The 12,418-nt window shown below is 39.4% G+C and overlaps 1 protein-coding gene across 3 annotated transcripts in view; it reads left to right on the top strand.

Moving 5' to 3' along the window:
* The window catches only part of PCDH15 (protocadherin related 15), a 378,762-nt gene extending 371,707 nt beyond the window's left edge, over positions 1 to 7,055 (top strand). Inside the window, exons 33-36 of one of the 3 annotated variants that reach the window (XM_072869956.1) lie at positions 151 to 224; positions 1,040 to 1,172; positions 1,943 to 3,409; positions 6,501 to 7,055. In XM_072869956.1, coding sequence (XP_072726057.1) covers positions 151 to 224; positions 1,040 to 1,172; positions 1,943 to 3,409; positions 6,501 to 7,055 — 2,229 coding nt within the window. Of the gene's footprint in view, positions 1 to 150; positions 225 to 1,039; positions 1,173 to 1,942; positions 3,478 to 6,498 lie in introns of all 3 variants that reach the window. The other 2 variants (XM_072869957.1, XM_072869959.1) reach the window with 2 other exon arrangements.
* The last annotated feature ends 5,363 nt before the right edge of the window (positions 7,056 to 12,418 follow it).

Genomic DNA, 12,418 nt, shown 5'->3' with positions numbered 1-12,418 from the left:
TTATGGTTCTTAACAATTGTCAATGTTCCTCAAATTATTAGCATTTTTTATTTTGCTTGTTTGTGCTTTGGGATACCATTCTTTGTGCTTTTTTCATCAGTCATACTGTGTGTAACTGTTTGCATTCAATCAGTGTTTCTCTCTTGACAGGAGTTAAGTATGGAGTCTGGAATTGATCCAGGGCAGGAATACTATGGGCAAGATTACTACAGTTATGAGCATGGGTATATTTTCATTTTTCCTATATATTTCTGAAAACGCTGCTTTTCCAGCTTGGTGATGTTTATTATTACAGCATCTAATCTGGGGACTTTCCTTCACCTCAGGATTACTTTAATCTTTGTGTCCACGAAGGCATGCGCTGACAACAAAACTCTTTTTAAAAGTTAAGGGGGTGTTGTATAACTCACTGCTTCTTTAAGAATCTAATTATTACGCTGCAGAGTGTATACCCCATCTATCATGCCATTTTTATATTCACTTTTTTATTTGCGTATTTCTGCTTCCTTGGAAATTAATTTCCATCATCTCCTCCCCTTTTGTGGCTCACCAGCCTGAGTTCAGTGACTGATACTTTCTGCTCACAGTTCCCAGCCAGCATCTGGCCTGTTACACTTACCTGGAAAGCATCATCCTGCCTTGTTCTGATAATGCCCATCTGACTGCAAGCACTTCAGGGATTATTGCTGTTCTTACAAGCTTGCAGGGTTTTCCAGAACTGATCCCAGGGAACCTGCTCTTTCATCCCCCAATTTAAAAAAAGATCCCCCAAAAAATCAGGTACCTGGAAAGAAGGTCATTGCACTTGGGGGATTCTTGACTGATCCCTGAGACCTGGCAGTGCGGGCTTACAGCCAATTGCAACAGGAAGAGGTTTCAGATTGTGTTACTGCTAAGGAAAACAAAATAATAATCTTCTCAAAGGTAGAGAGAAAAGAGAGCAAAGAAATTCTTGTCCTTTTGAGATGTGTGTGCATTTGTTGCTGTGTATGGAGACACATTGGTGCACATTATAAAGAGACAATGGCATTTTTGCCAGGTATGAACTGCCTCAATATGGGAGCCGCCGCCGATTGCTATCTCCTTCAGGGATGTACGATGAGTATGGGGAAGTCATGGTCGAGAGTGATGGTGGCTACTACTATAGTCCACATGGATCGACAGCAGAAGAGGTAAGCGTCTCTGGTGTGTTGATTCTGTCTCTGCCACAAGGTGAAGGACCATTAAACCTTGTCAAATATATTTTGTAATTGATTAGAATATTGTGTTCTGTATAGACCAAATAAGCGGCTCTTCCAGTGCTAATCACTGTTTGTCCTTCTGATGAGTGGTAGTTTTGTGTCATCACCTCTTTCCCTTTTTCTAGAAATAAAAAGGAATTGCAGAGTTTCTTTTAATATCAACGTCTATTTTTCCCTCAGTGTAGATTTCTTGTTCAAGGAAAAATGCACATAGCCTTAGGTAATTCCATTTTATATTGTTAACCAAATGGGGTATTACTAATATTCAGCCTATAACTGGTGATTTTCCACTGAGAAAAGCAGTCACCTAAACTTATTTATCATTAAGCTCACAACTGAATGTAAAGAAATTTTAAAATGTCAGTAAATGTTCCTTTTTTTTTTTTTTTTTTTTTAAATCTAATTTTCGGAAATACTGTACTCTTAATTCATCGCATGGGTTTTAATTAAGTGAGAAGAGATAACATTTCTGAGCCAGTATTTTTTGCTGTTGCAGAGTAAGGTAGTTGTGCACTTGCAGCCTATTCTAGAAGTAAAACTTTCCCCATAACTTTGGTAAAAAGCTATTCTAAAACAGGTAAGTTAGTTTTGATGCGGGGAAAAAAATGTTGCATTTATTCCTACTGACTTATTTTAGGGTACAAGTTTTCGTAGTAACTATCTTTCAAGTTGTAATCAAGTTCCATTTTCATAATTTGCAGGGGATGAGTCAAGGCAGAGGTCCTTCAAGCAGAAGTATAAGCCAGAGAGCAGGGGCTCAAATAGAAGGTAGACCTTTAGGTGGTGGGATGGATCTAAGACATGGTTCTGGAAGAGCATATAGGACCAGCCAGGGAAAAAGGAAACTAAAAGCAGTGATGCATTTAAGTCGTGTAGCAGTCAGTGCTCACAAACCAGTAGGAAGAACTGAGTCTGCTCATTCTCCATGGAAGAAAGCAAAGATATTCCCGATGATTCTGCAGAAAGTGAAAGGCGGTAGGAAGGATTCCAGTTATGCCAAGTTGATGTCAGCTCACCAAGTGGATGGTGAGAAAAGCATGATTATCAGGGGAAGTTACTTCCAGAAATCAACAGATGACAGACCTTCAATGAGAAAACTAAATCATGTGTTAAAACGGATCAGTGTCTCCAGAAAATTTGGAGAGCCTATTAGCAAAGATTCAGTGCATGCAAGAGGAAAAGGAGAGGAAGAATATGAAAGAGAGGAAGCAAAATCAGGAGTTTCAATAAATATCACAGCAGAGAGTGAACATGAGGATAGTGATTATGAGAAGAAGAAAAAGAAGAGAAGAAAATACACCTCGGATGAGTCATCTGTGAAGAGTAGTAGCTCTGGTTCAGAGTCAGAAGATAAAGAGTACTTGAAAGTAACTCTGGACCAAGATGAAGCCACTGAAAGTACTGTGGACTCAGATGAAGAAACTGGGCACGATTTTGGGGATTCTGATGATGACTCTGGATCCAGCTCTAGCAGTGAATCGGAGGAGGACTCATCTGAAGAGAATGATGATGAGGAAGACTCTGACAGTGATGAAGCTGGTAGCCTGTCAAAGAGCTCATCTACGCAAAGTTCATATAGCAAATCAGGGACTAGTGAGTCAAGCAGTAGAAGAAGCACTGAAAGGTCCAGTATAAAAAGTAGGGGAGGTAGCTCTTGTGGCAGAGTGAGGCGATCCAGCCAGAAATCAAATATTACCTCTAATGCATCAGGTAGTGACAGGGACACGAGCTACACAAAAACTTCAGGATCCAGCTATAAGAGCAAAACCTCCTCTGCCAGCCTTGAAATAGAAGACACGATAGAAGAGGTGTCAGAAGAAGATGAACAAGTGAGTGTGGAGCAAGTCAGCGCGAGCCCAGATGAGACAGCAGATAACACAGATAAGGCAGTTTCTGAAACATCTGCCAATGCAAAAACTGCTGCTACTGAAGAAGACAAGAGGGGAAAATCAACTATTAATCGTGAGGATAGCGTGGATGAAAGCACAGAAGAGGTTGATACAGATGCTACTGACAGGGAGGAAACTGTCAGTAAGAAGGAATCTTCTTGCCTAGAAAGTGAAATCAGTGTTACTTCCAAAGGTACTGAAGGGACAAAAAGCACTAGTGCCACTTCTGTTAAAAATGCTACTTCCCCTGATACTGAGAATCAAAGTTCAGACACCAACATGAAAAGAAAGAAAATAAGAAAAAAGATGTCCCAGGAAAACAGTCAGTCTCAGTCAGATGAAACCCTGGAAACTGCCATTACAGAGTCAGAGACTACTGGTGATTCTACATCCTTTTAAAAAGGAGCGACAGTAGGTGGACGTTTTGCAGTAAGGAATGATCTTGTTTGCTGTGCCTTCTGTGTGGTCTTTCCTAAGCAATACACACTTGACTAGAGACAGACAAAAAGAAAATGTCAAAGTTTATTGCTTCAGCATTTGAACCCTATAGGGTCTTAAGAATAGAACTGTAGAAAACCAAACTAATATAATTCCTCTGAGACTACTCAGGTATACTTAGTGGTGGATCTAGAAAGATTAATTTTCATTGAGCAATAGCAGGAAGGAGTACTTCTTTTTCTCTGCTAATGTCAATAATGTAGTTAAAGAGGCATTGTGTTGGTTCTTAGATTTAATCCTTTTTGCATTATGCACATTGTGAAGCAAAGTAACATTGCATTTTGCATTAGCTGTGATGGATAGCTTGACAAACCTGACGGCACAAACCTATTAAGGGCCCTATGTTCATGCAGGTTATGTCTGTTACAAAATGGAACACTGCAGAAAGGAAAAGGGGCAAAACATGGAATTCAGTGAGGAACAGGAATGATGATGATGACGGTGAAACGACTTAGAAGTCATACATGGTTTCGCCTTATGTTCCCCTACCGTACAGCATTTGCTAATCTTCATATGAGTTCTCTGCTGTAAACATCAGCCCTATTTGCAGGGAGGACAACTGAAATTGCAGCAAAGCAACACTCCCAAAACCATAGAGTATTACTAGCAGAGCTGGGATTAAACTGTTTATGGATCATGGGATTCAGGTTTCAGGTACCAGTGATGTACAAGACAAGAATGCAGAGGTAGGTGTACAAAGCGAGCTTGGTCAGAAAAGGAAATGGATTACATTTTCCAACTTCTGCCCTGCCCACCTAACAGTACACTGGTTTTATTTATTTTTTTTTAATCTGTTGAAAAGTTTGAGATGCGTAACAGCAAAGTGTTGCTGAAGGTAACCATCACCTATGTTCTGTATTTTGGTATCTGCCTTTTAAAATTCAATAACCTGGAATATCTGATGTCATTCAATAGAGAAATCTTGTAGCACTTTCATTAGAACAGTTCTGCTCAGAATGAGTGTGATTATGTAGGAAGGACTTCTGTTATTGAGAGCGCAAGTGGCCTTTGTGTTTTCATACAAGAAGCAACCTCTGCATGATGTACTTCCTCATGGAGCTCTTATCCGTGCTGTCAGCACACAGAGTATGCAAGCTTTGTATACACACAAGCTATCTGTGCTTTATTTATCTTGTATCAAAAGCCACAGAGCCATTTCTCAACCACTAGATTTATCCAGATAAGCCATAAGAAGCCTAAATAAAATTAAAGCTTTGAGCCAGTATTGGATTAGTCTTGTGAGTGAGTACTTTAAAGCTAGTACAAATTCTGGCATATGCACTAAAGCTCTGCCAGGAAGTCTCTGTTAGACCTGGGAGAGAAAAATGTTTGAATTTTTAAGATACTTGAGCCTGCTGTGGAGTAACTCTGGCAGGACAATGGATGTTGAGCTGCAAAGCGTGATACTAACTTTTCAACTATTGTCTTTAATTCCAGTTGAAATGTGAACTAGATTTATGATCACTTACCTACTTTTTTGTATTCCCATATAGCACAAAGCTGTAGCTGCACACAGTGTTTTAACATAAATCCCATTTAAACTAGTCAGTCTTTTCATCCACCTGAATATATCTGTGTGAAGAAAATTGTATGTCTTTATCAGGAACAAAAGAATAGGCCTCTAAGTAATTTGTACAAAGTGTAACTTCTCAAAAGCTTAAGAGTAATCATCACACGTTTGTACCTTGCATGATTTTCTTTCCCTAAAAACTGGCTTTTCTTGTGTGCATGTGTACGTATTGCAGTGGGAGTTAACTGTGATGGTATCTGCTGCCTTAGTGAAATAACAGTGTTTTCATTATTAATTCAAGAATGATAGTAGCTTGTTTCAGTGCACTGCAAGGAGGCATTTATTTTAAAAAGATCAATTATAAATTAAAATAAGTAATGGGTTTTGTGTAATCACTATTAGTACAAAGTTACAGCAACATGGAAATTGTTTGCATTAACTCTTTAAAAGAAAAAATAAATTATATAAAATCTAAAGTCTCATTTCTCCACCATCTTCCATTTAATAGCAAAGCATCTCCATTGATCCCACTAGGCTGGAACTGGCACAAAGCCTTATATCAAGCTTTTCTTTTTTTAACCAGCCAATTTTGCCAACATCATGCCTGAGAATTTCCCTTGTCTAGGTCCTGAGATCTTTCTCTGCTTGATGTGTTGTGCGTATAAAACATACCTGCTCAGTCCCATTTCTGCACTGAATTTACAATGTAGTAATACTCTAGAAGAAAACTTCTAAGACCTTTCTAGCATTTACCCATTAGTACAGTAGTTTCTTAGAAGTATCATTTACACAACGGCTTCATCATTAGTGCCTTCCAGTTTCTGTTAAAGGGGTAATTAATCTAGTTGGTTTTCATCTCTCTTTGTAAGACAGACTGAGACATTGCTTTGTCAAAATATGACCGGCTTACCAATATCGTGATTTACAGAAATTTTCTTTCAGAAAGTAATGCCTCCATCCTCAGATTTTTCCAAAGAAGGTGCGCTCTGACTTAACAGGAGCACAGCTGAATGCATCTTTAGCAAAAAAAAACCCCATAAATTTGTCACTACTTTCCAAACCTGAAGAAAAACATCACAGTTTTTATACGCTCTGACTCGCATTATGCAGTTCATGAACTAAAATGAGTTTATCTTTCTTATAACTTTTTAGTACAAAGAATTGTTTGCATGTTCATGCAAACTGGCACACAGTGTTAATCAAAACAATTAAGAATTATCTGTGTACAACCTAAAAGGAAGCATACAAAAGACCACGTTAATAAAAATTCATATGAGTGTCTAGATAACAGATAGAAAAAGGGCAGGAAACTGTAAGAAATAGTGCTGAGATTTAACAACGCTTCTATTTATTGTCAAACAGTGGGCCAGAAAGAAAAGGATCAAGTTGATAGTCGACCCAGAGTATGAGACCGGCTCCACTGGAGAAGACAGCGCTCCCGATTCTAGCCACAGGAATCGTCTTAATAACCCGAATATTCAAAACAACATCAATGGTAACATCTACATCGCACAGAATGGCTCTGTTGTCAGAACCCGTCGTGTTTGCCTTGGTAATAATTTAAAAGTCACATCTCCAGTGAGGCTGGGGAAACAATTCAAGAAACTGGACAAGCTTGCAGTGACACACGAGGAGAATGTCCCACTGAACACGTTGTCAAAGGGACCATCTTCTAGTGATAAAATGAACACAAGACCTTGCAGTGTCTCATTTGCTTCCTCTACTATAGGGGCCGAAAATATAGTGACAAAGCCAGGGGGCTCCAAAATGAAAAGCACAGAAGAGCAAGAATCAGTTGTTGATAATGAGGATGTCAAAGAGCCCTTGGAGTCGCACAGTGAACACACGCAGTCAGATGAAGAGGAGCTCTGGATGGGCCCTTGGAACAACCTTCACATACCAATGACAAAACTGTGATTTTATTTTTTTTTTTTATTTTAATTTTTACTTCAGTTTTTAATAAACTGCGCTTTTTATTGTCACTGAGGAAAATGTATTAAATTTGTATTGTGCACATATGTTGTATACTACAAATGACACGCTTTAAAAATTTAAAAACAAAATTTGCACTCACATTTGTACCAATTAATTGTCCTCCCCAACAACTATTTTGACAGGCTCCCATTTCACTAAACAGTACTTCATTTAAATTAATTAGGTTTTTTGGATCTTGATTTTTTGTTTAATAAACAGTAAACTACTAATAAATGCACAGCAACATTTGGTTAACTTTTCAGACAGTTCTATACATGCCTAGCTTGTTTTTCTGTATGGTACTTGTGGCTATACTGTTTAGATTTGGAAATTGCCTATTTATGTTCAAGATTTATATCCAGAGCTCTTGATTCTGAACTCAGAGTAATAAATTAAAAATAAATCCATGAAAGTCAATGGAGCAAATCCTCGGCTGGCTTAAATTTGAGTAACAATACCAAAGTCGATAGTGATACACCAGTTTATGCAAACAGAGGATCTCGCTCAACACCCAGCTAGCAAACTTATGTAAGAGTGGAATAGAGTTTGTAAGAGTATAGCACCGTTACATAGAAAAGTGGAATAGAAGATTAAATAAGATAAAAATAGCAAAGAGGAAGGAAATGCGTAGCAATTCATCTTATTGAGAGTTACCTGGCCGTGGTTTGTTCATTTTCTTTTGTAAATTAGCTCATTCCAATTTTCTTCTCTAGTCAATTTTTCATCTTTTCATCTCTTCCCACATCAGTTCTGTTTTCTTCTTTATACGGTCTTTACCTCCAGTTTATATGCTCCATCAATAATTGTCATCCTATGGCTATATTCCTTCAAAATAAACCAGGATGATACACAGGTCTGCATGATAGAAATAGGCATTAAAGAGTAATTAATAGGAATGGGATGGATACATTTTCAAGCCCAGCTAGCTGTTGGGTTAAATGGTACAATCACTATTCCACTCCAATAGTGTTGAACACAAACCTGCTGAGAAGACAAATGGATCATGGTGAAGAGGATAAAAAGTGAATATTTTACAAAGCTAATATGCATGAACGGATTTGTGAAGGGCAAAGGGTGTCAGAACACACACACAGAATTGTTTCAAAAACTTTAAGAAAACATAACTTGTACAATACACTACATAAATTTTGGCATCTACTTATAATTTCTATTTGTACCTCAAAGTAGTAAGTGTATTGTGTTACAACTTGAATAGGGAGCTGAGAAACGCCACTGTTCATAATCACCAATACCTAAAAGACACTAGCAATACAGAGCAAAGTATTTTTCTCCAATGTGATATAGGAAAGAAAAAAAAGAAGATGCGTATTCACATGAGAAAAATGTCCTGTTGTATTATGGAAACTTTTTTTTCAAGATATGACCAACTAGTTGTGAGAACAATATGAATACCTCTCAAAAGATAGAAGAGTCAACAGATAAATGTGTGCAATTAGTAAGGAAGTGGTTGGTATAATCATTCTTTCCCTGTTGCTATAGCTGAAGTTTCACCACAAGATCTGGATGACGATGGCTGTTGGTTCTGCCCTGGCAGTAAATGGACTTCTGCTACTGCGATTGTGTTTGTTTTCCCCTTGCACAGGTTCTCCTCCACAAGATTCCTCTTAATGTTTGTCTTTAGAAGCTGTTCGCATGTTACACCGATGTAAATGTGACATTTCTGTCAAATACCTCCTTTTCAAGCTGAGGTTTCTGACCAAATATTTTGAGAGCCAGTGCTTGTTTTTAGGCATGAGAAATGCAATGTAGCCTACCCCGGGGGGGGGGGGGCGGGGCAGAAAGACAGGGTATTTCTTTCTCCGAACTCTTTTATCTTGTCATATTTGCACTTGGTACCTAACACAAAATAGCTGTTTGGAGTTTAGCTAGAGTCTGAACATACAGATAAGAATGATGGAAGGAAAAAAAAGAAATCTATTCTTTGAAATAACTAGTAAAATATTATATTTTAATCCTGTTTAAGATACTGTTATTATTTCACTACATCATTTTTATTGCAAGATCTGTCAGTTCGGTTCTTACTAAGTACTTCAATAAGGTCATATGCTTTTTAGAGAAACATTTTCTCCCAGCTACTCTCAATTTTCTGAGCGGAAAAAAAATTGTTTCTTTTTCTACAGATTCACAGCTGTACCAGCTTTAGCTCTAGCTCTGTGAAGGACTGTCAAGCCTAACACTGGTGGTCAGCAGTGCTGTGCATGCTTATCAAAGGCAAAACCTTCAATACAATCTCCCTTTGTGTTGTCCAAGCACTCAGAACTTTTCCCACAAGGCAATAAACATATGAAATTAAATAAGAAATGTCCATAAGAAATTTCACTTTTTAAGCAGTGGGTGGGGTTTATCCAAAATCTAACTCAATTTTAGCTAAACTTGTAGTGAATTCCAAAATCTTGAATACTGTTGGCATAGAGAGAGTTTCGTGAAATGTTTCACAGCTGCTGAAGATTTGCAGGGGTTGGTTTTTTTTTTAATTTTCTGTGGATGTAATACTGTAAATCAATACAGAATTCAAATCTGTATTTTCTGGGGGTGCCATACTGTAAATTAATACAGATTTTAGACTGTCAGCAGGCAGTGGATGCCAGAACCAACAGCAATAACAGTACAGACTGATACAGTAAAACTCACTTCTACTTTTCCTTTGGGAAGTTAAGCATTGGCATGGCTTTGGTGGATATGGTAAGTATAACAAAGTATCAGGGTCTTGCGATATAATTTACAGCTATTTAACCAGTGAAATTTGTAAAGCTGATGAAAGGCATAAGCATTTTCCCCTGGGTGGCAGAACTACTCACTGGCTGACTGATCAAGGTGATAATCATTGCTCCTGACATTGATTTAATTTGTACACTCCTCCAAGCAGGCACTGATAGTTTTGTGGTTTAGTATGGCATCTGTTACATTTTCAGCATAAGCAAGGTTCAAATGACCGACATGTTGGCTGTAGAAGGGCAGTGTAGTGCCCATTGTGAGGCAGAACAAGGAATGTCAGGAGAAAAACAAACTGGTTCTTTTCCCCTTTGTTTTAAGTATGTACTACTATGAACCAGATTGCAAAGAAAGCCCTGCAGATCTATCAGGGACCTGTTAGGAAGCTTAAAATATTTATGCATTAACGGGAGGTAGTCCTGCACCCAGGATTTGCCTGAGCTGGTGTGGGGGAAAGGACAGTGCGGTTGAGGGGGTGCTCTGTGTGTCCGCCTTGGTGCCTTCTGCCAGCAGAGTGATGTCACAGCATGATCACTCGGCATCCCCTGGGTTGAATCCTTCCAGAACCTGGTTATGTAGCTGGAAAACTTGCACAGTCAGCAAAATGGAAAAGAGATTGAAAAAAAAATCTGAATCTTTAGCAGTGGGAGAATAGCACCAATCTCTTGCACAAATTTCAGTTTACATGGTGGAAAAACACATAGTGGGAACCAGGTATTTTGGGCCAGTCACAACCACGAAAGTGCTTTCTGGAAAGTGTCACATGCTCCTAAGAGAATACAGATAGATATTTTAAAAAGTCTCTAACAGATCACAGCCATGGTGGTTCTGGTTTCTCATGGCGATTGTCCCCAGGTTGCTTCTGTGTGATGATCTCAGTGGTTTCGAAGTGGCTTCTCCTTTTTACATCCATTTGCCTCTAGCAAATGCCAGTTGTAACACACAGCTTCACAAATAAGTATATTTTGCAGCTGGTGGATGCTGATGCATGCTTCTTGCCTTGTAATATTTATAATTGTGCTGCAAATGGGGGTATGAATTTGAATGCTTTCTCATCAAGCCCTCGTTCGTGGCTGTGCCAAGCCACACAGCTAGCCGGAAATAAGAAGGGCAGCATCTTTCTCCTGCTCAGCACACGCTTGCTTGCTGACCCTTCAAATGCTGCACGCAGAAATGGTAACTTTAAGTTACCATTGACTGTCTCATTGTTTATAGTCTGAGAAAGACTTGCATTTATTACAAAGTCTTGATAAACCACAAGGTTTGATAAACCCAAAGAACAGTGCAGTTTGTCAAATGAATTTTGAAGGCAGCTGGATCTCAAAAGCCCATTAGATGAGTACTGAGGAATATTACCTTTTTTCTTTATTGTTGGAAGAAGAGAGTTTCAGTAATTTCACTGTTTGGACTAGGAGCACTAAGCCCAGCTGATCAAATGATAAAGCTGTAGCACAGGCCTGAATCAATAGTATAGCAACAACTTGAGCAGAATCAGGTAATTCACTCATAGCATAACAAAAGCAAAGCTTTCAGGGCAACACCAGCCCGGATGGCTGGAATGCACTTTATCTTTCAGGCACTGATTGTTGCTCTTTACCAATACACAATAAAATTATGTTGTTCCTTTCACAAGCAACCCAACATGAGCAACACCAACCGTGCAAACTGCACATTGTTAAGCAATGGCTGTCCAGGATGCCACTGTGATACCTAGAATGAGTTGCAGCATTCCAGGGAGTGTTTGCCTGTCCACGTATGGATGCCATAGAAACATACAGGTGGCCGTGGCATTCAGGAATTGCTGCTATTTGGCTCTGTCCAAGGAGCCAGCATGGGGTGAGCAGGCGTGGGGAGCCCGTGCTGGAGTTTAGCAGAAGGGGATGCAAGCTCCCGATGCCAGTTGTGTGGAGAGGCCTACTTGGAAATACTAAGTGGTTCTAGCCTGAGGGGGGCTTAATTTGTATGCTCTCAACCTGGCAAGAAGCAGCAGTTTCCACAGAGAGCTGGGGGAACCACATAGAGCTGTTAGGACAGCAAATCGACTGGGGCATTGTGGGCAGTAACATGGAGACCCTTGGAGTTACCATGCTTTGCATTGTCCTGTAGGTTTTAACCAGTATTTGGTTTTCAGGAGGCCCCACTGAAACTCTAGCTCTGGACAGGCTGATCTTGCTTGGAGTGGATAATGGCTGGTACATTGTTTGTGCTGTATTCAAGTGTGTTTGGGGAAGGGATGGTGTCTGTCAGTGGCTCTTTTGCTGTTCTTTGAGGAGCAAGGGCAAGATCCTGTGTCAAACTGCTGAAAAATCTTTTTCTTTACGCTCAAAGCTCTGCTGAAATGCTTGAAGAATAGAAAACATCATCACCTTTTTAAAGCAACAGAGGTAAAATTAGCCTTTTTTAGTGTGCACCACTCAAGACTTCATTCTCCACTTCCAGAAGACTGTGGACATGGCACCTGGCAAAGTCAAATGTGAGGGCAGGTACGGGGCTTATCTCATTGCAGCAATTATCAAACTTTGCAAGTGCCTGTTCCTGGCAGCCCTGTGAGTGCTACAGAAGTACAATCAGAG

Source organism: Ciconia boyciana, chromosome 8 (genome assembly GCF_034638445.1).
Source record: "Ciconia boyciana chromosome 8, ASM3463844v1, whole genome shotgun sequence".
Taxonomy (NCBI): Eukaryota; Metazoa; Chordata; class Aves; order Ciconiiformes; family Ciconiidae; genus Ciconia; species Ciconia boyciana.
Note: the sequence above shows the minus strand (reverse complement) of the source record. Positions and strands in the feature narration are given on the sequence as shown.